We start from the raw sequence: 26,414 nt of genomic DNA, 5'->3' as shown, positions 1-26,414 counted from the left end.
GGTCACCATTATAGACAATTATTGTACTATGCTGTAATATAGTGATATTTCTGGGCATTATGAAGTGCGTGTGATACAACTTGCTTTTATACAAAATGCCCCTGCCACTAAAACTGCAAAACTATACTCTATCCTTATAGTATATCCTAAGCATGGAATAGCAGTGCCTTCAAGAGCTACTAAGATATTGTTGATATTAATAATGACAATAATAATAACAGCATTTGTTGAGCACTGCTGTGGACTGGATGTTCCCCCAAAACTCACTGAGACAATTCCCACTGTGACAGTGTTAAGAGGGTAGGAAATTCTTTTATGGTAATTGAAAGGTAGATTGATCCATTCATTGAGTAATAAGTGAATGCTTTTCTCCAAGATCAGAAACAAGGCATGACTCTCTGCTTTCATCACTGCCATTTTACATGGTACTCAACGTTCTCTACAGTACAATAAGGAAACAAAAAGAAATAACAGGCATACACATCAGAAAAGAAGCGGGAAAATTGTCTCTATTTGCAGATGACATAATTGTCCATGTAGAAAATCCCAAGGACTCTACAAAATACTCCTACAAGTAATAAGTGAGTTCAGCGAGGTTGCAAGATATAATATAAACATAAAAATAAATTGTATTTCTATATACTAGCAGTGGCAGTGAACACGTGGATACCATCATTAAAAGTACAATACCATTTGCAATCACTCAAAAACAGTGAAATAGGTGTAAATCTAACAAAACATGCACTGTACTTGATGTGGAAAACTGCACAGCACTGATGAAACAAATCAAAGAAGATCCAAATAAATATTTGCAAGTCACATATCTGACAGAGGATTAGTATCTACAGTATATAAAGAATTTCTCAAAACTCAATACTAACTGTCTTAGTCCGTTTTCTGTTGCTATCAAGAATACTTGTGACTGGGAAACTTATAAAACACTTGACAACACTTGAACATTTTCTTAAATAACTAAACATGCAACTGCCATAGGATCCAACACTCTCACTCCTGGGCATTTATCCCAGGGAAATGAAGACTTACGTTCACACAAAAAGCTGTACACAAATGCTTATAGCAGACTAACAACAGCCAAAAAGTATAAACAACACAGGTGTCCTTCAACAGGTGAATGGCTAAATAAGCTGTGGTATATCTATGCCATGGTTTACTACTTAGAAATAAAAAGGAACAAACTATTGATATGCACAACAATCTAGATGAATCTCTAGAGAATTATGCTGAGTGAAAAAAGCTAACCCCAAAAGGTCACATACTGAAAAATTCCATTTATATAATGTCCTTGATATGTTAAAATTATAGAAATTTAGAACAGATTAGTGGTTGGCAGTGATTAAAGAGTGGGTGGGGATGTGAGAGAGGTGGGTATGACTCCAAAAGGGCTATGTGAGGGATCACTGTGATGAAGAAAATGTTCTGCTGTATCTTGATTATATCAATATCAATATCATGGTTTTACTATTGTACTACAGTTTTGGAAGACATCCATTAGAGAAAACTGGGTAAAGTACATGGGGTCTCTCTGTGTTATTTCTTTTTATTAAAAATTATTTTAAAAATTGTTAAAAAATATTTACCATCTTAACCATTTTTAAGTGTACAGTTCAGTAGTATTAACTATACTCACATTGATAACAGATCTCCAGAACTTTTTCATCATACAAAACTGAAATTTTACCCATTGAACAAAAACTTCTCATTTCCCCTTCCCCGGTCCCTGTTTCTGTGAGTTCGAACACTTTAGGTACCTCATACAAGTGGAATCATACAGTATGTCTTTTTCTGACTAGCTTATTTCACTTAACATAATGTCCTCCAGGTTCATCCAGGTTGAAGCATGGGACAAAATTTCCTTCTTTTTTTTAAAGGCTAAACAATATACCATTTTGCCTGCATGTATTACTTTAACTTTTTTAATTCATCCACCAATGGACATTTGGGTTGCTTCCACCTATTGGCTATTGTGAATAATTCTGCAATGAACATGGGTGTGCAAATACATCTTCAAGATCCTGGATTCAATTCTTTTGGATATATATCCACAAGTGGGATCATATGGTAATTCTATTTTTGATTATTTGAGAAAACTCCATACTGTTTTCTGCAATGACTGCACTATTTTACATTTCCACTAACAGTGCACAAAAATTCTAATTTCTCCACATCTTCACCAACACTTATTTTGTTTTTTTGATGGTGGCCATCCTGATGGGTCTGAGGTGATATCTCCTAGTTTTGATTTGCATTTCCCTAATGATTAGTGATGTTGAGCATCTCTTCATATCCTTATTGGCTATTTGCGTATCTTCTCTGGGGAAATGTCTAATCAAGTCCTTTGCCCATTTTTAATTGGGTTATTTACTTTGTTGTTGTTGTTGAGTTGTAGGAGTTCTTTATAAATGCTACATATTAACCCCTTTGCAGATACATGATTTGCAAATATTTTCTCCCATTCTATAGGCTGACTTTTTACTCTGTTGATTGTGTCCTTTGATGCACAAAAGTTTTTTAAGTTTGATGTAGTCCCATATGTTTATTTTTGCCTTTGCTTTTGGTGTCATCTCTATATTTCGTATAACTTCATGCGAATCTACAATTATCTCAAAACAAAATGTGCATAAGTGGTATCACGTAGTATTTGTCTTTCTGTGCCTGGCTTATTTCACTCAGCATAATATCCTCCAGCATGGTGCCTATAGTTAACAATACTGTATTGTAGAGGGTAGGTTTTATGTTAAACGCTTTTATCACAAAAAATGACAATAAACAGAGGGCAGGAGGGAACTTTTGGAGGTGATGGATAGGTTTATGGCATAGATTGCGATAAGTATCCGTTATATACTTATATCCAAACTCATCACGTTGTATACATTAAATATGTACAGCTTTTTGTATGTTAATCACACCTCAATTAAGTGGGTGTGATTAAAGTAGAAAAATTAAAGTAGAAAAATATTATTAACAGTCTAAGTGAAGATTATCTAGTCAAATACCTTCACTTTATAGTTGTGGGAACTGAGGTCATAAAGGCACGTTTAAGAAAAGGGATAAATACATCCACAAAATAGACACTCTTTTACTGGCAGTCCTATTAATCTCAGACATAACCTACATTTTATATTAGTGACAATCAACCCTTAGAAAGATGGTATTTTTAGTTTGGCATAAGAAATAAAGTAGATAGGCTATACAATACAATCATGCTAATATATTTATTATGGCCCTTTTTTTTTGGTGGCTGGCCAGTACGGGGATCCAAACCCTTGACCACCATGCTCCAACAACTCAGCTGACTGGCTAGCCCCCATTCTTAAACTTCTTAAATCTCAATATTTTAAAGTATTGCCTCTTCAGTACATTAACTATATGAAGTGTTTATATAGCACTAAAAGTCTTATGCTTTTAATGATCATATGAAAACTTGAAGGTTTGTTCGTTTTTGCAAAAATTAAGAAACTGCACCAAATAAAAACATTCACAACACTAGAAGGGTACTACATAGTGTTATATTACTCTAAAGGGATGTGGCTCTTCAAATGAGAAAAAAATCTCTAAACTCGTTTTCATTAGTATCTGAGTAATAGCTTCTTAAACTGTTTCTTTTAGAATTTTGCCATGGAAACCATAGCTTCTACAACCACCATTATTGCAGAATTTACCTATTTCCTTAACTCATTACTCTGCCTGAAGCAGATGCCTCAAGAGCATTAAATATTCTGGGTAGTAATGAGTGCAAGCCAATACTACCATGGAAGCCCTGGAATGATGGTAATTTTTGGCCCAAACTAGTCTACAAAAAAGACAAGGGCACTTCAGACTGGGGATGGTGGTGGCACTGGAGCTTGCAATATAGGAAACAGCGTAAGAATCACACACCAAAGGTCAGTGACTCTTCTGTTTGATGTAAAAACAACAAAAATAAAGCAAGCAAAACAGAAAACACTGTGCAAATTCTATCGTTTCCAATCAGTTTTTAGACTTTTATCTATCCCAGTATCAATTTTTCTTTGACTACATTTAAAATGCTTAGTCCATTACCTATTTTTCTTTTTTGTTGTATTTTAAAGATGATTAAATAGCACATATTTTACTTACCTAAAAGAGGAAGTAAAACTGGGTAGTTGTAAGGCATCACAAAGAGGTTTACACAAGTTAAAGTTGTACTGGCTTTTAAATAACCAAATGGATATCCAAGTTCATTATATTTTCCACTGCTAGTAACAAATACCTGAAAACATGAAGTGATGTACACTTGTGACAATAAGGATTTTACGTAAAACCAAAGTCATAGCAACATCTAGGGCATAATTTAATTATACAGGAATAGTGTTTTAGCCTATGTCAAAATATATCATACTAAATACAAATGCTCAGATTGCAATTATTCTATAAATTATATTAAGAAATAGTGAGAGGGTGGTAAAGGGCCACAAAAAATGATTACATTGTACAATGATAAATATGCTAATTATCCTGACTTGAGCATCACATATTGCACATAGGTATTGATATTCAACACTGTAACTCACAGATATGTACAATCAATTATGTTTCAATAAAAAATTACTTTAAGAAATTCAACTATACTATGCAATAACCATTCAGACACCACAGGCCACATCAACAGCACACTTGGTTTTAGCATTATGAAAAATAAGGCTGAAATACCGTTAAGTGATAACAGCCATTAGAACAAATTAACTTCTCAAAAGAATAAGTGGTATCCAGAATGCAGACTTTTAGGAAAATGGAACATGCCTAAAGCACGAAATTACAAAAGCAAAGCCCATTTAAAAGATTATGTAAACAGTTCTCATGTGTACTACTAAGTCTTGCTCTATTTACCTTTGTTGCCTTATGCCCCTACCCCTTTATTCATTTTCCATTCAATAAATTTTTACTGAGTAACTTATCACAAGCCAGGCATGGTGCTAATTATTTTGAGGCAGTAAGGAGATTGCTTAAATTCGGAAGGCATTTTCTCTTGTAAGTTACTCTGGTAGAGCAACATTCAATAAAGATTAAAACATTAATTTCCATATGACCTTCTTATTCCTTATCGTTATTCCTGATTTGATGTATACGTATTATATTGTCAGCCTCTATACACTTCATATGATGTGCTGGAGCCCTCTAGCTACCATGTTTTCTCTGTTCCATGTTTAGACTCTTTGGTCCAAATCAGGACGACAGTATATATAATTTTAGAGACTTACACCTCTGTTTTTCCAAAGTCCTTTGACAGGATCACTTAAGGAAAAAGCTGAACTCTGATGTTTAACAGAATCCATTTACCTTGCTAGTTCTTGGTGCCAGCAATATCACCTCTCAGTTCACAAAATTCTTGTTATATTTAGTTATTACTTAGAATTAATATTTCTGGGCTGGCCAGTTAGCTCAGTTAGTTAGAGCGTGGTGTTACAACACCAAGGTCAACGATTCAGATCCCTGACCAGCCAGCCACGAAAAAAAAAGATAAAGAAATTAATCTTTCATATGTAATGTATGATTCCATGAAACATGATTTGTGTTAAAACAAGATTCCACTAGATTTCATGGTATAATCTGAATCTTAATAGAAATAGATGACTGTAATAAAACATGCTATATTTTATTTCCTAAGTGTGTTTATTAGAAGAGGGGAAAAATTCATCATAAAGGATGAAAGAAATTTCGTGCACACAGCAGTCAGGGGTCAGATTTATGGTTCCCATGAAAGAAAAAGCACTGTTTTTTGTTTCTCTTTCTCTCCCTCCTTCCTTCCTTCCTTTTTTCTTTCCACCCTTTCTTTAGCATAAGTCCTTTGAGTTTTTCCAAATTCTTCATCATCCACAGATTCCTAGAATTTGGGGGTCCCAAGGGATCTTTCGAGACAATTCAGTTCAGAGAAAGTAATGCCTGGTGTGAAGCCACATAGTTGGTGGCAGAGCTAGGGTTAGAATTCAGTCGCCATTATGGTTTTGCCAAGTTTCTAGTTCCTGGTTCATTGTGTTCTTTTTCACTCCTGCTAATTTGTCACATCAAAAATACTGTAGGGCAAAGTAACATAAGGTATAGGAGAATGGCATACAGCATAGTTGAGGGGTTGTGCAGGAGCGAGGATGATATTTCTTAAGTTTCTTTGTAGAAGGTTTACAGGAAATGTATTATATAGAAAAGAGGGCTTATTTAGTGAAAAAGCTTAATTTGTAATTTTATTTGCTTTTATTGCAAAAGTGCATAAATTTAAACTTCATATCTTTATTTTAAGTTAGCATTCCACTATCCATACCTCTACATTTCTAGAACTTTTTGGGTAACTTATAAGAATGTTCAATGAATGTTCACAAAGTGAATGTATATGTATGAACAGCACTCACGTCAAAAAACGGAAGATGACCACAAAGCCCCTTGTGCCCTCTTCTGATCTACTACCCTGCACACACCCCTAAAGAAACCACTATCCTGACTTCTAACAGAGTAAGTTAGTTTCAACATCTCTTTGAACGTATACAAAGTGGAATCATACAATATGTGATCTTTTCTGTCTGGTTTCTTTTGTCAATATTACGAGTTTGTGAGATTGTTTGTTTTTTGAACTTTTACATCCTTGCTTTAAGCCTGTTCCTTTTGTAACTGCGCACTTGTCTCATCCAAGTAAAATCCGCATTGTACACACCAGTGTGGTTTGTGCTACAGGAAGAAGAGTTTTATTACATGACACTAATACAGAAATTAGTTTCAGGGTTTATGGTTCTCTGCCCAAAATATCCTGTACTTCCAATCTGTCAAGTTGGAACTAAGGGCTGAGAACCTTGCTTTAGCTACAGAAGCCATATCTGAATAGAATTACATCCTTTAGGTTAGAGATTCTTAATCTGGGGATCATGGATAGGCACTGGGGGGAATTTTTCCCCAAATCCTAAAATATGTAGATTTTGTCAGACTACTGCCTTAAGTGGCAATGTAGAGTAGGCTAATGATTCATATCACTCTGAATTTATTTCCTTGGACCTGTTGCTTATTTGATGCCTTTGTGAGAAACATTATTAACAGACTCAGTCTAATTATTTCCAGATTACCTTTGAAACTTCTTATAACAATTCCCAGGTCCTAAAGTTATTACAGACATTTGGCTAATAGGTAAAGATAAGTACCTGCCAGCAGGTATGAGGAGACTTTCGTTCCAAGATGTACTGAGTTAAGGGTGAAGGTTCAAGTTCGTATTTGTCAAAGGGAAGTTTGTCTATTACCATTGGCTCACAATCTACACAGGAGAACCTCACAACAGGATGAGATGTTCGTGGAGGCTAATTAAAAAAAAAAAAAGAGGGAAATATGATCAGGTATCAAGCAAGCTTACATTTCTGACAATTCTGCAAGTCCTTTTATATTTTGATAAATCATCACTGATATACAGACTAGTGTTTTGAGAAAGAGGGTTATTAGATCTCTAAGGATTGCCAATGGCTTCCATGGGGGGAGGGGTACCATCTACTTAGCATTGTGGAAGAGGAAAGGTAACCAGAATTTCAGTGAAGTTAAAAAAAAAAAAAAAAAACTGTTTGTATTAGGTTAAAAATGTTATTAGTGTCCACAGGATGAGCCCTGAATTTCAGATCCACTTTGTGACCTCAAGCATTGCCTGCCCTTCATTCCTTTGTATCATTAGGTTATGGATAGTCCTGATACTGCTGTAGAAAAAAAAATCCATGAAACTTTCTAATGAGATAATGATAGAGCTCAAGCCACAACAAGCACGATGAAAATTAGCAAAGGCATGGAAAAGGCAAGATTGAGACCTATAATGAGCCAATCACAATTCCAGGGCCCAGATGGATTTTTACAGCAGTGCCCACACCCGCAGGCTTGCCTTGAATAGTTGGAGCTGGGGATACTTTTGGCTGGGCTGCAAAGGTCTGTGTGCCTGGGTACCAAAGAAGATTAATGGGGAAGCCATTTTATTAACAGGTTTAGACTGTGTGAGTGGAGAGAACCAGAGAGAGAAAGGGGGACAGCAAGGGCAATACAGAGAGAGAGGGAGATAGGACAAGTCCCAGGGATAAGGGTAAGAAGTGGGTCAGACTGTTGCTGCTGAGAGATCTGTAAGGCTAATATGAATATGATAAAATATCTCTGCTTCCTTTATACCTGGAAAAATGACACTCACTTGCATTTATAATTTACAAACCTATAAGACATTTAGGGATTGAGAAAAATAGCCCTCAACTGAGCTTTTAAAGATAGAGGAATGGGGGCCGAGCCTGTGGCACACTCGGGAGGGTGCGGCGCTGGGAGCGTGGCGACGCTCCCAGCGGCCGCGGGTTCGGATCCTATATAGGAATGGCCGGTGCACTCACTGGCTGAGTGCCGGTCACGAAAAAAAAAAGAAAAAAAATAAATAAATAAATAAAGATAGAGGAATGGTAACATGAGCTATGTATGGATTACTTGGAATTTCTTTTCTTCTAGTTTTTCCTGATTTCACTTTTAACTAAGTTTGTGAAATATTTCTGACTTCTTAGATTTGAACATGTAAAAAAGCAATGCAATAAATATATGAGTGATGCCCTATCACTAGCAATAATGAAGTAAATTCCGTACTCTGGGGTTTGAAGGGGCTGAGATTTGGCAGGTGTGCCACATGGGAGCCCTGAAGGGAAGAGGGGGACATTTACCCTCATCCACAGCAGGGGCTGAAAGGGCTATTTAGTTTTACATTCAGGCCTCGCGTGGCCATTCCTGAAAAGAATGGAGAAGTCTAAAAACAGTAATCAAGAGAAAATGCTGTTCACCGGTGGAAATTTCTAAAACATAGAATATAGATTAGCTGAACCAGGAAGGTGTTAAACTAGAGGAGTAGTGATTTGTTTGCCACACCCTCCCCCCATCCCACCCCACATAAGAGGGATTTACTCAGGCCTTCTTATATTAGGGGGTAAGAGAAAAGAAAGGATGGGTTTCATATAATCTTACTTACATGAAACTTAGACACTGCCTTCTTCCCCCCAGAAAGCCAATTCATCTGGCACTAGGAGCAACTATAATATCAAACTCTCTTCTACCAAATGCAGTCACCAAAAAGAGAGCATTTTTAAAACATTGCTCAAAAGTGCATTGCCATTGATTACAAAAAGATGAAAAGTAGGCCCATCAAGTTCCATTAGGTGTCTAATGACTCCTAGGAAGAAACAGAATTTTGTATATGTTTTCGAACCTATACAAGGTGTAAACTAGGTTCAAGTTTCCTTAGGCTGTGCATGAAAATCAATGCCAGTAATTTTTTGACATTGTGTTTTCCATGTAAATCAAGTCAGCCAATACGGAATGAAAATTAAGTCACAGATTACAACAGCATCAAAAATAACAGTAGTTTACCATCCAAAAAGGGCAGTTCAAGTAGCAAAGGCAACTTGAAAGAAAGAATGAAAAGAGCCATAAAATAAAGGAAGCCATCCCTTGCTTTTAGGCACGAGCTAGACTTCCGGCTTCCAGTAAGAGATAAAAGGCAAAGGGAGGAAGAGCTATTTATATGCTCGTGGCATGGCTTAGAAGTCTCAAACCTATTTTAAAAGATTTACTGTAATCGGCAAATTGAAAATACATAATGAAGTTTACCTTTTTGTTTTATGACACTTACTAGTGAAGGTAAATTCTGATCTGGACAGAAAGATTCTGGAATTGGCCAATGTCCAACAGGAATACCAGTTTTAGAGTTAGGTCGTACATAAATGAGTTTATGACAACTGTGCCATGGCTGAGCAGCAAACGAATTGCTTGGTCTACATGAATCCATAAGTCCATCTAAAAGTTAAACAAAAGACAGACTATGACATGAATTTCTTTTTACAGCTGCTGATCTTCTTATATAAAATTTCCAGCTAAAAAGCAAAGTACAAAACAAAACAAAAATAATGATTCGTGAAAATTAAAAGAAGAAAAAAAGGTGACTCTACTAGGATTTGTAAATGTTCTCTTCTAGCAACTCTTTTCATTTAGTCCATTCCCTTTAATCCAACACCACCCACCCTCCTTACCCTACTATGAGAATATGTAGTTAGGTAGAAACTGTTGTAAAACTAGTTTTAAATTTTCTGAAATTTGGACACATAAATTAAATACACCAAAATACTATAGTTACTTTTCAAGAATTCAATTACCAAATTAGGCAAATGAAATCATGCATTCCCTGGTATAGTTTTTACATTTTTGGTATCTGACAAAATAGATCATAAATTTCATTTACATATTCTTTTTGTTCCCAATTAGATGAAAAAAGTATTCTTTACTGAACAGTTACCCAATGACCAGAAAGGCAAAATAAAAACTATCCAAATTCACTTAAAGGTAGAAGGAATGCTGACAATACAGTCTACGTACATAGTTGAGGAGGAGTGGGAAACAAAAATGCATCGAGTTTATTGTGGGCCAATTCACTATGGTTTTCCCATCCACATTAAAATTCCATGGAAACTGGGCATTGTATAATTCTGAATAATGTATCTTAAATGCACTTTAATTATTTAAACTATCATATTTCATTTGCCCTCCCCAAGAAAAAACAGGGCAAGGCAGAGTTATATTACCTTTTGTGTGATGATTTGTCTCAATTATATTTGTAAAAAATATGCTTTAATGATTTGAGCTCACTTTTCTTAAATTACAGGTCATTTGATTTACTTATTTAAGCATTAAATAAGTAATTACTTTAGGCGAGGAAATTTGCTGGTGTCCACTGAGCTCCAGGGAAAACGTGTAATGGCTTTGAAGGTCCCTCCTGAGGTTGAGCTCACAATTCTGGGGATGTGCATTTTTCTTAGGAAAGGGTTCTTAGCTTTCATCAGAATCTGAAAGGTTAATAACTCCAGAGAAAGGAGAACTGGAGCTAGCAAGAAAATCCGAGCTATTTATGTGACACCAAATCCCACTAGGGCTTCAATATGAAAGTCTCCAGCTTACATTAAGGTAGTGAACACAAAATCATGGACTGAGCAATCAATCAGGTGCTAGCAATACAATGTGCCCTTCTTATACAATTAATTTAAAATAGGCTATAAGGCCTCAGTCTTCTATGGCAGGTATTCTTAATTTGGGAGTCCAAAAAACCCCTGAAATTGTACATAAAATTATGTTGTGTGGCTTATGTCCATTTTTCTTGGGGGGGTCTATATTTTTCCAATAGCTTCTCAAAGAGATCCTGGAACTAAAGAGAAAAAAATAGAAAAGGCCAGAAACCACAGGATCCACTGCACTTGGCCCCTTTGTCCTTGGCCAACACAATTACAATGTATGGATCAGATCAGACAAACACCATGGTAATAATGGAGTGAGTCTATGTGTACCCATGTATATCTGTGTGTGAACTAATAGAAATGAGAAGCAATAACCAGAACAGAGCTGTAAGGGAGTCTTGAAATGCATTTACCATAGTGCTGTTTAGTTCCCTGATCCCTTTGAAATCCACATGCATTCGAGTGGCTACAAACATCTATTCATAAAATATCTGGAGATTCCCTACAGTTTAACTTCTCTTGTGCAAAAGTAGCTCTGCTTTTATCTATTTTTAGATGACGAACTTTCTGTAAAATCTCATTTGAAGAGAAAAGGTTCTACAGCTAAAAAGTGACTGGGAAAATACTAATGTGTAGGATCTTGTAGAATATTAGCAGTTCCTGGATAAACATTCACCATCTCTTGCTGAGGTGTGGTAACTAACACGGATTTCATAAAACAGCTCAACATATTTGGCGCTCACAAGACCAAAACCAGATTACTAATCAAGCGGTACACCATAGTGAATCTCCTGATATTTTGTGAATAGGGAGGTAAATGAGTCAGTGCCATCCCAGGACTGGAACTAGGGAATGTAAAATGGGCCAGGAAAAGGAAGACTTTTTGTAGGAACATTTGACATAAAATTAAAATTGTTAGAATTTGACCACCTGACACATACATAGGCAATGTACGTATGGTAATTGTTCAGACGGACATTTGGAATCACTCGAGTGTATGTGGATAGTGAAGACACAGTCTTCTGTAATTTGTTTAATGTCTCAATCTCAGATCATTCTCCTGTATAACACTTTAGGGTTAAAAACAAAATTATCTACTGTACCTTCTCCAATAGAAAGTGGATCTGGTCCGGTTTTTTCAAAATTAATAACTACACCACTCTGAACTTTTTGAACTAAAGATTCTAAACATTGATTCAACATTCTTTGTGTTCTAACACAGTAAGAGCGACCTATACCAGAAGGAAAAACAAGTAGCACACGTTTAATCAAGTAAAATACTATTTCACAACACAAGCATTTGAAATCCTAAAATATAACTTGAAATAATAATAACTATGTTGGCAGCAAATACCATATAAATGATGAGCTTAAGCAGCAGAGTTAAAAGATTTTGAAGGAAAACAGATAAAAGATGCATTTGACATTTAACAAAAACTATACTCTTCCACCCTGAATTCTTCTTTCAGAAATATTAAATATTGCCATACCTCCTGTGACTTCACACATCTGTGTGATGGCAGATTCATCAGTTGGTACACTCCCTAGATGCTCTGGTTCAGTAGAAGCCACCCCAGTTAAACGCAACACCAGGGCAAATAACCTTTGATCCCAACGAAAAGGTTCTTTGGTTAGTTCACTTCCAGGCAGAGGAGAATGCAAAGGAAGATGAAGCTGATGAGGCAAAATTTGAAAAGGTTCATCATAACAACCAATACAAAAATGAAGACAGAGTTAAAGGGTTCACTTTTCTTTCATGTAACTCATTGAAATTAAGCAATCTTTCAAGGATTACCAAGATGGAAGGTTTGACCAAACTTATTCTTAACTGGAAATATATGCCTCCCACAGAGATAGCTGCATGTTCTCTGCCATTTAAATTAAATGAAAAAATTTAAATCTCACCTCTTCTTGAACACCAGCAGTACTTGTTAACTTGTTTCCATCTGTGATGGTAATTAAAATAGACGGTTCTAAAAAAAATGGATTTCTCCCCTAAAATATGTTAAAAAGCATTAGAGCCATGTAAAGTAATAAAATTGTATTTAAACTTTTACATTTGCCTTGCCAATGATATGATAACTTGATATAACTTTGCCTGGATAAGCAAGAAGAAAAAGATCAGGGACCAAAATGGGTGGGAATCAAAATAATGCCTAAAGAGGTAACATTCAGTATAAACTGAGGAATTCCTATAATTCAGGAACTCCCCAGACTCTAACAATCAAATATTTCTCTCCTTTTGCTTTCCAAGTTATTGTAAAATAATGACATTAAAGAGATTATAATGGCAGTTATTCACAGTCATGAATCCATTCACCTGACTCAAAATCCTGGCACAAATAGGGGGATACTAGTGACATGTTCTGCAACCTGGAGAGTGACTTTGGTTACTGTGAGCAGAGTTTTTAGAGTAGGAAAGGACAACAGTAGCAGCAACAAATGTGATTCTGCCTTCTTATTCTAGAGCTTTTTCATCAGTTTGGGAGGGCTGGGGGAGTTAAGGACACTGAAAGTTTCTCTCCAATTGTCTTGTCCCAATATTTCTCAGCAATTTATTCATCCCATTCTCAGATATCTGATGATATAATGGTAGGCAATTTTAACTATTTTATAATCAAGCTACATACAAGAACCAAAAAAGAGAGAGAGATTTCCTTTAAAGTATGTATTTAAAAAGGCATATGAATCTCTTTTGGGTGAACTTCTTAAGGAGGTTATAAAAAGTAGCAGAAAACTTGGTAACCATGCCCAATTTTAAATTCTTACCCCAAGTCACCAAAATAAATTAGCTGTACTCACTCAAAAAATTTTTTACCTGTCCATAATTGTCTATTCCAGATATTAATCTATTGAGATTTAACAAATCAAATGAGGATCTTAGAGCCTGACCAAGAGTAGTAAGTCCAGAAGCCTGAAGATTTTTTAGTTCGCTCATGAACGTTGCGTGATTTTCCTTCCAACCAGCCTGAAAACCAAACATTTACAAAGAAATTCCCAATTATATAATGAACAATATATAAAGTGCAAACACCACTAAAAAGCAAGTATCAAACCTCTAACAAAGTAATCTCTCCTTAACCTAACTCTATATCTTGACCGATCAAGTGGAACTAGTGCAAGCAATTGGTTTCAGAAAGATCTGCTAGCTTTCATGATCAAGAGCAAAGAACTAGAGCAAACCGTACATTTGTACATTATGGCTGGAGCACTTTGGCTCAAGAGGTCCAGTTTTCTATTCACGCTCAACCAAACCTATCAAAACACCTCAGTTACCTTAGCTTGATACTGATGGTGAGTGTGGAGTAAGGGAGAGAGGAAGGAGGAGTTCTTTTTAAAATTCATTGTCCATGATGGAGACAGACAATGTGCTATTGAGTATCTGATCTACATTCATTTTTCTAACCAAGATTCCCCCTCCCAAGCAATATTTTCACTTTTAAAGGAGAGTAAAGGGGGAATTATAGAAATAGAGCCACACTTATATGGAGACAATCCTTCTGGGATCTTCAAATATTCAGAAGGCCCCAAATCTATAATAAGGGAAGAAAAAAATGAACAAAAAGTTTTGGCAAAGAAGCAGCATCCCCTAGGCATCCCAGGAGCTATGAACAGCAGCAAAGAACCAAAGACCCAAGGTCAACTGCCAACATGCTGTGATTGATTGGTATGTAGAACAGAAGGAAGGAAAGGATCTTGCTGACTGGTTAGTGATGGCTATAAAAACAAAGCAGCACAAAATGCAAACAAGACAAGCCAAAAGAAGATGAGAGCTAACAGTAAGTCACAGAGGAGTGGGCCAGTGAGGGAGGAGCAAACCGCACAGCTTGCACCTTGGCGACACAGTGGAATAAATAGCCACCCGAGCCTTGGCAAACATGAGGGCAGCAGTGTGATTGCTGAAGTGATTGCTGAATGCCAACCACGCCAGCACAGCTGGAGGTGGAAAGCAAGACCAAATAACACTCATACAGAGATAAACTAAATGATATAAATTTTATGTTTAGCTGAAGGCACACTGTCCATTATCTGCATAACTACAGCAAATACTCTTTTCTGGTTTCATGATCTCCTGAAACAATCTGGGTTAGTAGAATGACTGAGAGGTAAAAAAGGGGCAGGTCATTGCCTACAAATCCTTTTGTGAAATATCTGTGTTACCTAGAGCAAACCTGTTGGCTTCTCAAGACCTCAATTTTCTTATTTGAAAAGAAAGATGACTTTATAAGCAGAGACACTGTGTAAAGTTGCAAATGATACCACTCTGGGGGAATGTCATTCACACTGTAATCTATGAGAATGGCACCCCGTAGGGTTAAACAGTATATAACCTGCTTAACTATACAAGGTGAAGATGATCCTGGTTAAGATTCATTCCCGGTTCAATAGTCTGGGATTCTGAGACATTACAGATGTGCTTAGTCTGCTGTTTTTTGTTTTAATATTCCTAACATATCCTATAGGTAAAAGGATCTGAAGGTCAAAACTTTCCATGTGCTCCTTTGGCCAAATTGTACAAATGATGTTTAGTATTTGGGGAAAATAGGGGATGAGAATAATTCCTTATGGCCCAAGGAAAATCTTACTGGGCTAGACAACTAAACTTTAGTGAAAAGGATGGAGTATGAATTAAAATGTCTTGTCACATACGTGAGTATAAATCACACTGATTTTGGAAATTAGATTTCTTCTTTGGGTAGAAGAGAAAGTTGTACAGTTGTGGGGAGGATAGCATCAATTCTTTATCTATTCAATAAATTTTTACTGACCAACTATGCTATATTGGGCAGAATGCTACATGCTGGGGATACAGAGAGGAATTAGGCCTTGAGGAGTTCCTGCCACAAAGGAATAAGGAATGCACTTATGCAGACTAAAAACCAAGTGACCAGAGAGTGAGAGAAGGCTTCTCACAGAAGATGTGGCATTTGAGGCTGCCTGACTGGATGAGGAGAAGATCATGAGACTCACTAATGTGAGGGGTGGAGGGGACAGTCCAAAGGAAGAGAAAAGAGAGTTCATAAAAGGATAGGACTTACTGGAGAGCCATGAGTAATCTGATAATCATTTCTCTGGGGTATATGGCAATAGGCAAGGCTGATAAGATAATCTGGGCTCTGACTGTAAAGTGCTTTGTACATCATGCTCAGTAGTTTGGATTCTATCTGTTAGTCCTGGGAAGAACTCAAGGTTTTTAATTAGGGGAGCAGCATGATCAGATCTATGTTTTAGCAATATCATTCTGCTGGTAGCTGGAGAATAAATTATGGGGTGGAGGGGAGACTAAAGCTTGAGGCAGAGGAACTGGTTTGGAGACTTGTTGCAAGAGCTTATGAGAAAAGTTATGAAAGTCCGAGCTAGGGCAGTAGGGATGGAGAGGAGGTTGCATATTAAAGTATTTCAGAGGTGGAGTCATAAGGATTTAGTAGCTAATTACAGGGATGGGTGAGGTAGAAAGGGTCATGCATCAAGTTGAGGTTTCTGGCTTGGGCAAATTTGTGAATGGTGGACTCCTTTACCCAGAAGCCACTTTATAAAGTTGACTTTTTTTTTTTTTTTGGAGTTCTTCATTTAGCAATCTTACTTTCACACTGTAAAATTATAGTTATATCTATATTAAGTGCTGAAGTCCTGAAGGGCCATGTGATAACTCAAGTTATGACTAAAGAAAAATTAATGGACTATTTGATTTGGTAAAGGGCTGGGATAAGGTTTGGGTACCACTTTATAATTCATCAATATTTAAATATTGCCCTGATTGTTGGTAGTCTTATTCATAATCTGTCCAGAACACTTACTCTTTAAATTTTCCTTTATAATACAAACTGAAAGCATTTTACAAATAGTTTCTTCATCTGAATGGCTGACATTCTGTTTTTTGGTCAATTCCAATTCTTCACAATGAATTGGACAATACAAGAAATTGTTAATGCCACTACTACCTCAGTACTAAAAAGTGTGTGGGCTACATTTAATAGCAAAAGCAATGAACTTCTTGGTAGCGATCCAGCTCCTATCTCAAGAGAAGAACTAAATGCCCCTATATCCATTTCTCAAAATGCTGAAGGAAAAAAAAGGCCCACAGATTCATTGAAATATTTAGAGAAACTTATTCTTCTGGAAAGATAATTATAAAGAGATACTGGGAGAGGATATACGTTTATACTTCCCATTCACTGCTTGAAGTTAATTTTGTCATATGTGAATTAACACAGCTAATTTGCCTGCTTAATATGGTCTTTCCTTTCAAATTACTCTGCTCCAAAGATATCCTGCTGTCACGTCAGTAAAACCTTTAGTCCCAATAACAACTTCCCTGCATTCTTACAGAACTTTACAGCTTGCACTTGCCCACTTCACAATAACTTAGGGCGACCCTATAAAATAGGCACAAACAAGAAAGAAGTGAGATTTAGACATGTCTTGTTTGTGGAGGTGATAGTGGCAGCAAGTCACATCCTAGAGCTGCATTATCCAATACAGTAGCCCTTAGCCACATGTGGCTACTGAGCACTTGAAGTGTGGCCAGTCTGAATGGACATGTAATGAGAGTGTAGGATGTACATGGGATCTTGAACACATAGAGCAAACAAACAGAAAAAGAATGCAAAAATCTCATTAATTGTGTTTATATTTGATTACATGTTAAAATGATAATGTTGTGGACATTTTCAGTTAAATAAAATATGTTGGTAAAATTAGAAACTGGCAATTTCTAATTGGAAGTTTCACCTGTTTCTTTTGACTTTTTAATGTGGCTACTAGAAAAAATTTAAATTGCATGCATGGCTGACATTATATTTGTATCAGACCCTGATGTTCTAGAGGGACCTGAAGGTCAGGAAGGGGAACTTGACCTTGATGCAGCAGACAATAGAGTCATTACAGATTCAAAGGCAGAGAGAAACAGGATAAAAACAGTGTCTTGGCAAGAGCAATATGGCAGTAACATATAGGACAGACTGGAGGATGGAGAAGATGTAGTCAGAAAAAGAAGCTATGAGGCTTGATTAGCAATCCAGGCCTATGGGAATCAAAGCCTGAATAAGGATGTGAATAGAGAAGGAGTTAATTGAGAAACATTTGAAAAAAACAAGATAGGACTTGGTGACAGACAGAACACGGCCTAAAGGAGAGAGAAAGATGGCTACAAAGCTTTTATCCTGGGAGACGTAAAGAATGGAGGTTTTGGACAGAGGAGTAACCTGGGATGGGTAAAATCCTAAGCTAAAGGTTTATTGTCTTCCCAGGTCAAGTTTAAAAAGTTTCTCAGAGGTGAAATGATGATGATAATGAATAATGATCGCTAATATTTATCAGTGCCTATATGTTAGGAACTCACCTAAGCACAGCATCTTACTTACAACCTTCTCATCTGAGTCTCATAACCACCCTCTAGGTAGGTGCCGTTATTAACTCCATTTTATAGATGAGGACACTGAGGCTCAGGGAGGGTAGGCAATGTGTCCAGGTCAAACAGCTAGTAAATGTTACAGTTAAGATTTGAACCCAGGTAGCCTAACTTCAGAGCCCAACAATTTAAATCATTATCCTACACTCTTCCACATATTCCGTATATTCGCCTCATAGACATGTCTTGTTTATCAGCTTAAAAGTTCATAAGTCCGGGCCGGCCTGTGGCTCACTCGGGAGAGTGCGGTGCTGATAACACCAGGGCCCCGGGTTCGGATCCCATATAGGGATGGCCGGTTCGCTCACTGGGTGAGCGTGGTGCTGACAACACCAAGTCAAGGGTTAAGATCCCCTTACCGGTCATCTTTAAAAAAAAAAAAAAAAAAAAAAAAGTTCATAAGTCCAACGGAATTTACAAATTTCATTTAATTTAAACCTACTTTGCTGATGTCTAAATACAGAACAATTGGGTATGAGGAGCAGTGAATTAGGAATCAGAAGACCCTACTCTATTCCTAGCTGTCATCAACTAGCATGGCAAGTGGTCCAGAGTAAGTCACTTAACCCTTTGGGAGCTCTGTTTCTTCATCCAAGAAATGAAAGGATTGAAAAACCAACTCTAGGGTACCTTTCAGTTTTCGTATACTATAATTTTATACCTCATAACAATCATTTAATATAAATCGGACTTATGTATCCTATAATTCTATACCTCATAACAATCCTTTATAGAAATCTGACTTACAGAAAGAAAACACTTTCTGTCTTAGTAAATATGTCAATTCAGACCTAGTTTAAATTTGCATAATTAACTAAAAACGTCTTTTCATACTAATAGGAAAACATGGGCCTTTGAGTCGGTTAGCGATTTGGGTTTTGGTCCCAGCTCTATCCAACTAGCCACTAACCATTTATTCCCCACTCAGATCACCACAGAAAGAAGAGAATTTGCACTCCTCTCCTCAGAAGAGCAAAGTCTAAAAGAAATATTCTCTAATACCTTCTGCACTCTCACTTCCATCTTCTAATCTGACTGGTGTGTTTGGGAACAGGAAACTGGCAAGCTCCCCCTAGGCCTGTTGCTGAAGCTCTTTCTAATTTTCTGGTATGTTCTCTGACATGTTGTGCTTAAGGGATAGGCTCTGCCCCTACAACAGACTCATAGCGGAGGTCTGTAGATATGTGAACTACATGGAAGCTTTTCAAAACACACATCTAAGCTATATCCTCCGGTCTCACTCTTATAAGGAATAAAGTTGTCATTTAGAACTCTGGCTGGCTCCTCTGTCTTATTTCTCCATTGGTTTAAAATGGAGAAAGAAAAGGAAAGGGTGTTATTTAGTGGCTCCCCCAAACCTCAGCATCCTAGTATTTGTCCTTCCTGAACTTTATCCCATTTTGGCCAGACCATTTCTCTGATTCATTGATATTTTTTCTTTTTCCTTTTTAGAAGAGAGGAATCTTTTCCTCCACTGAAATCTTGCCAGGAAGTACAAACGAGTAAAAGATAAAAAGCAGAACAACTGTCCTTGAAGGGGATGTAGGAGCGGTGTTAGCACCCTTTCTGAAAACCCCTGCTTTATCTCTAAAAGTCACTTGTAATCCATTCTCAAAATATTGGTGACCTTGCTAAACTTAATATAATGTGCAAGTTTAATAAATATGCTATTAATTTCCCTGTCCAAGGTAACTGATAAAGATATTTAGGACAGTTGCACCTAACTTTCCACAAGAGAGATGCCCCTTAAAACCATATGTAAATTGAATATTTGTAAATCAAAAAATAATTGAATAATCAAGATTCTTTAGGGTGGTAGCTGTTGAAAGGCACTGGCAGTAAATCTTTTCAAAGCAAAAAGAATCACTGTATATTACAGATTGTCACAAGCCAGACTCTCTAACGCAGCAGCGAGAGAACTCAGTGGAAGGCACCACTTGCTATGTCCCTCTGACTTGCTGCTGAGCCACTGCACTGAGCCATTTTGGGCACACACAGCCTACAGCCTATTTGGATATTTTCCTGAAGAGCACTGCAGTCGGGATCAAGTCCTCCTAGCTTGTTAGCAAGCCCTTCGCAATGAATGAATAAAACGCTGTGCTGACATCCAGCGAGACTATACATGTTGCTTTCCTCTCCTTGACAAGACTTTTTATCTTTTCTTAAAGGAAATGAAATTATCCTGGTAACATTCGCTCTTCATAAGTCCCCGATAGAGGGATATTCTGGACCTTAGGTGCTTCTAGGTGGTTACAAACTAGATGATTAACGGAGCTGATTATTTTCCCAGATGTTGCAAGTTAAAGCTGAAGAGTCTAAATTTAGCAGGGCCATCCCTTGTTGAAAGATAAACTATTTTCCTTTTTCCATCTGCTCTCCATAAATCTGAGGAAAGCTTGCTCTGCAACAACCCAGACAATCTGGATAAATCAATTTCAACAGTGTTTTTCAACCAACTTACTTTCCTCTTCAATTTAACATTCTATCATCTTCGTCATCACAAACTGTTCCTGCATTGGTAAACTGACCAACGAGACGAAATGATGTGAAAAACAAGAAGCCCTGCTTTTCCAATCAACTCTGTCTCCCGAAGAGATAAGTGGCTTTTCCCTTGGTCTTTGCCCTTAGCCTTATACCGAATATTTGTGCGAGTTAAAACTTCAACGTGAAGAATTTTCTTCTCACAACTAAAATGGACTCCAAGTTTGATAGATACAAGACAAAGTTAACTTGCCCTCTGAGGTAACAGAACACTGTGACCCCTAAATCACCCGAAAATGTTAACATAGTTTTTAAATTATGTGTACAGCTAGCACACCTATAAAGGAAATTATGTTGTTGAAATTATGAAGTACACATTAGGAAGACACTAAATCATTGCAAGAATGGAATTGTCTTGCTTCTTTGTACCTTGTTTTAAAACTCCCTTCCTGCACTGTATTTTCTGACCCTGTCTGACACAATTTTTTTTTCCCCTTAATACTCTTGCTATTTGGCCTGACTTTATTTTTCTATGTTTTTCTCACTTAACTCAAGGTACTGGTATACTTTTAGGCCCAAAGGAGGCATTTTATTATTCTGTGTTTTACATGCACTGGTATAGCTTTTTCTTATAAAATTACTTATTTTAAGAATATCCAGTTCTCTTGGATTCCCTTTTATCATAGTTACTTCCACACAGGCCTTTCTTAGTGTCCCGAGCTTGCTAAAATGTGCAAAGTCCATTTTATTTGATTAAATCAGTTCCCTTCCTGAGAACTCTCAATGCTACCATCCCGTGGTTCAGTCTTACTAATTTTCATCCACATGCTTCAGGAAATACTACCAGTCAAGACCACATAAAAGAAGTCTAGCTTACTTGAGTCTTCTACTTTTTAAAAAAGTTCTTAAGAAGTTGCTCCCCTAATATATTGCAGAAAGTTATTTGACAGTCTGTGTCCTGCTGAATTGTTTTTCAGTAGACAGTTAAAGACTTGCATGACCACATATTTTAAGTAAACTGGGCAAAATAAATAATTCAGTTTGATTCCACTGACATACAGTTCACCATTTTGCATTGCCAAGTTTTCTTTAAAATACCTAGTTGGAATTTCTTGAGTGAATAAATAATCATAAGGACTAATGTAGAAAATGTGCAAAATACATTTTTGAAGTTTTCAATTCCTACCCCAGGGAATTAGGATAATATTATGAAGCAGCACACATCTCAGAAGTCACTGGAAAGTATGATAAGATAAAAAGATATTTGATCTTCACCACTGAATGGTAACACATAGAAACAAATAATTTTAGAAAATTTTCCCTCTGCCCAAGAGTCAATGGCAGACACATCCTAGAATTTACCAAACTTGATCATACATAAATGTTAACGATGCCTTTCCTAGTCTCAACTGTAGTTATCAACCAATACCTACTATTGGGAAAAAAAATGCCATTGTGTAGATCACATGTTCAATTGTTTAGATTTCGGCTTCTAACAAGAGACATTTTTTGGACATACACAGAAAATAAAAATTAACAAAGTTGGCCTTGGAAAAAGCACTCACGGACAATAGTAAGATTAAGCCCCATCCAAACACTGCAAGAATTAACTATGAGATAGAAGATGGTCATTTATTATTTTCTAAAGATTATATAGCATCTCTTTCCCCAGACTAATCCTTTTTTAAAATTCTCTCAAAAATTTTTATGAGCTGTTTTTTTGCATTGTTTTTTTGAAGTAACACACCTTCATTGTCGAAAATACTAACAAAAATACAAAAGTAGTCTGTCTATTCACCAAACCTTCACTTCCACTCTTTTGAAGTAACTATTGATAGGACTCTGTCCTGAACATTAAAGTGTTAGCAGCAAACAGAAACATCTATAAAATGTAGTGACATTTACCTATTTAATCACCAAGTATGCAATATATATAGTTCACTAAGCACATCCTGGAACTGTTTTTAAAACGGTAAAGTAATTTTGAAAGCACCCTGCATTCCAAGTCTCAATTATTCTACTTCCTGCCTTTATGTTATACAATTATCTCCTGTACATGTTTGGAAGGAACCCTGGAAATAATCTAGTCTAATCCCTTCATTTAACAGATGAGGAAACTGACACCATAAAAGGTTAAATGACTTGCCTGGGGTCACGTGTGTAATTAGTTGCAGACTCAGGATAAGAACCTGGGTCTCCTGCCCTCCAGTCTAGCACTCTTTACAGATCTGTTGGAGTGACAAAACTTGCCATATGATGTGACAGTGAATGATGTGATCTATCAGACAGAACGAACTATGACTACTTTTTAAAATCTAAAAGTACCTAACGAGCCTAAATTTACTTCTAACTTACAGCTCAAAAGTATCACTAAGAAATGCAGTTCATGTCTATACACATATGCAGGCTTTTAAGAAAAATGGAAAGCTTCGCTCTGCACCTTGTCAGCATTCTCATTCAGGAAATAAAACAGAGGAAGTCCTAACTTTCCAATGCCATGGTTGTACTGAAGGCTAGAGACTTTCCCCAGGACCCTGTTGTCTACTGTCTAAGTGGGCTGCCTTCCCCAGAGACAGAAATGCAAAGAGAGACTGGGGCTTCTTATTAAACAGCAGTGCCTCCAGGCAACTTCAGGCCAATTTAAATCAAACCATAGTGGTCTAGTTCAGGCTAATCACCAACTAAAGGTCATACTCCAGCTCCCTCCCCTCTTCCTTCTGCAATTTCTGATCGTTATAATAGCATTTTAAAGCATCTTCTGTTACATCCTCCCCCTCAAGTCACACCCTTAATGGAATGATTTCAGTTCACTTCCTCTCCTCCCCCAGACCCCCAGCTCAGCTGGCTGTATCTCCTCTTCCTTTGGTTAACTAATGTTCTAAAGGCTGGCATCAGAAATGGGGAGACACACTCAGAGGGTGGAAGACACAGATCTGGCTGAAGTGTAGGACTCCTGTGGGAAATGATGGGAAATAAGTTTATATAGACACGTGGAGCAGATCCCACAGAGTTCTGACTGATGGGCTGAGCAATTTAGACTTGACCCCATAGACATGGGGAGTCTTTGAAGGTTTGTGAGAAGGCTGACATGATAAAACCAGCCTTTTAAGAAAGTTAGCAGTTGGTGTGAATGGAAAGTAGGAATTTGGGAGGCACTGGGGAGATCAGTCAGAGGGCTGGTACAGTGGTCAAAGGATAAAACCATGAGGACCTGGATTAAAATAATGGCAGTAGAGACTGAGTTGAAAGAACATATATAAGAGACATTTCAAAAATATGACAGATGGGCCTTAGAAGAAGATGGAAGAAAAGAATCAAAGCAGAATAATGACTAGCTTTCAATCCTGGGTGACTAAAAGACTGGAAATATGGAAGAAGGGATAGGTTTTAGAGACTTAGGAGGTCTAACTGAGAGCTGATGACAGGATGGAATGTAGCCAGTGGAGATGTCCTGTAGTCAGTTGAGATGCCCGGATGAGAAGCTGCAGATGGAGAAGCCACTGTGTACATGGAATATTTGCAACCATGAATAAGGTCTAATGTACTTACCAAAGGAAAGAATTTGGAAGATAGGGAAAGAATTATCAGAGAGAGGGGTGGATACAGAATAGAGGAGGTGATAAGTTTCTGGAAAGAAGGGGTAGTTAGTTTCAAGTGTAGTCAAGGACAAAAAGAATAAACATCAGTAAATTTGTCTAAGGAGCCCTATAGTAAATCCTAAGGCCTTAATAAATCATATTTACTTTTCTCAATAGTACTGTTCTCAGTTGCACACAAAAATGTTTCAAGTCTTTTGTTCAACAGCATTTGAATTCAGAGTTTGGCTTCTGGTATGAAGTTCACTAACTATTCAAATGAGAGAGCAGGATATAAATAATGAAAGAGCGACTGGCATTAACGAATAGTTTAAGATACAGAACTCTACTTTTTCTAAGAACATCTGGCACATCACCACAAAAGTCTTTATGTAACATTTCTCTACCCCAGTGGCTAAATTGGCAGTATCTCCATTTCTTCTTTGAAATCCACCCCTCTACATGAGGACACCTATCTAAACAGGAGGAAAATAAAAAGCTATCTGGCTATGACCGGGGTGTGGAACAGGTCAGGTGAAGGCTGACAAGCAGAACTCTGCAGAGGCAGGACGGTGCATACAGGCCTTTTGAAATACCACTTCTGCCTCCTCCATTTAGTTTAGAAGAAACTAAATGGCTACTGTGGAGTACAATGAATGTCTTTCTTTTCTCCACAGAAAACAACATTTTATCAGGAGATTGGTAAAGTGAAGATGGTATTTCAGTTTCTGGTGGCCACTAGATGTGGCCAAGAATTACACTGTTGCTTTTACAAGCCTACCACTCTTCCTATAGTGCCTACTCAGCCTAGGTCAGCAGTCCCCACTCTCTACTCCCAAACATTTACATAGCATGTCAGGCTCCATCAACCATGAATCTCAACAACTGCACATCTGAGTAGGGGCAGAACTGTGGGACATCAAAGGGAGAAGTGTTTTACAAACAAATGCACCATGATATTCACACCGAAATAGTCAAAGACATAATAAAAATAACACTAGCAGTAATAATTTTCATTCATTGAGTGTTTGCTATAATACCAAGTACTACCATATTAGAAGCAGCTTTAAATAATAGCATAATAATTCTGTCTAAAACATGATGGCTTCGGGACATACATCTAATGAGAAAATACCAAGGAGTAGTTATCAAAAGGAATGTTCTATCACAATTGATAGGAAAATGAAGTAGTAAATTACTGAAGACTCTGGAATAGGGACAAACCTGGGTTACTATCAGCTGTGTTACTTAACTTCTCTGGGCCCCGGTTTCCTTATCTATTAAATGGGGATAATAATAGTACCTATGACAGGCTGACTGGGAAGATAAACTAAATACTTTATATTCATTGGCACATTGCCCCGTGCATTAGCATTGCTCAGTAAAAATCAGCTGCTATTATTAGAAAGCTATTATATGATTGTTCACTTTTACAAGGAAGTAGATATAAGTCAAATCACATCTGAAACATAGGGATATGATGCAAAAGCCAGATAACACCTTTTACTATAAGATGGGATTTAGGAGGATCCAAAACTAGGGCCATAAAATGGTTGCACCTCTTATATATGCTATTTATCAGTATATCTGTACTTCCACCCACACTCAGATTTTTTTTTATTTTAATGTATCAATATACAATGTAGTCGATTTTCGTGTCCCTTTACCAATTCCTCTTCCTCCTTCCTCCCTCCCTCCTCCCCCCATCAACATCATATCTGTTTACCTGTCTTAACAAGTTCAAGGAACTGTTGTGATTATTGTGTCTTTCCCCACCCCCACCATTTATTTGTTTGTATGTTTATTTAGCTCCCGCAAATAAGTGAGAACATATGGTATTTCTCTTTCTGTGCCCGACGTATTTCACTTAACATAATTTTCTCTAAGCCCATCCATATTGCTGCAAATGGTAGTATTTCACTCTGTTTTATAGCA

General features: G+C 37.1%; 1 protein-coding gene across 6 annotated transcripts in view; it reads right to left on the bottom strand.

Moving 5' to 3' along the window:
* Positions 1 to 26,414, bottom strand: part of INTS6L (integrator complex subunit 6 like) — a 53,910-nt gene that overhangs the window by 18,699 nt on the left and 8,797 nt on the right. For all 6 annotated transcript variants that reach the window (XM_063083745.1, XM_063083748.1, XM_063083743.1 and 3 more), the window contains exons 3-9: positions 13,831 to 13,980; positions 12,918 to 13,007; positions 12,503 to 12,686; positions 12,116 to 12,244; positions 9,641 to 9,804; positions 7,158 to 7,310; positions 4,117 to 4,249 (exon numbers count right to left, since the gene is read on the bottom strand). In XM_063083745.1, coding sequence (XP_062939815.1) covers positions 4,117 to 4,249; positions 7,158 to 7,310; positions 9,641 to 9,804; positions 12,116 to 12,244; positions 12,503 to 12,686; positions 12,918 to 13,007; positions 13,831 to 13,980 — 1,003 coding nt within the window. The remainder of the gene's footprint in view (positions 1 to 4,116; positions 4,250 to 7,157; positions 7,311 to 9,640; positions 9,805 to 12,115; positions 12,245 to 12,502; positions 12,687 to 12,917; positions 13,008 to 13,830; positions 13,981 to 26,414) is intronic.

The sequence above is a fragment of the Cynocephalus volans genome, chromosome X, assembly GCF_027409185.1.
Source record: "Cynocephalus volans isolate mCynVol1 chromosome X, mCynVol1.pri, whole genome shotgun sequence".
In the NCBI taxonomy this organism is placed as follows: domain Eukaryota; kingdom Metazoa; phylum Chordata; class Mammalia; order Dermoptera; family Cynocephalidae; genus Cynocephalus; species Cynocephalus volans.
Note: the sequence above shows the minus strand (reverse complement) of the source record. Positions and strands in the feature narration are given on the sequence as shown.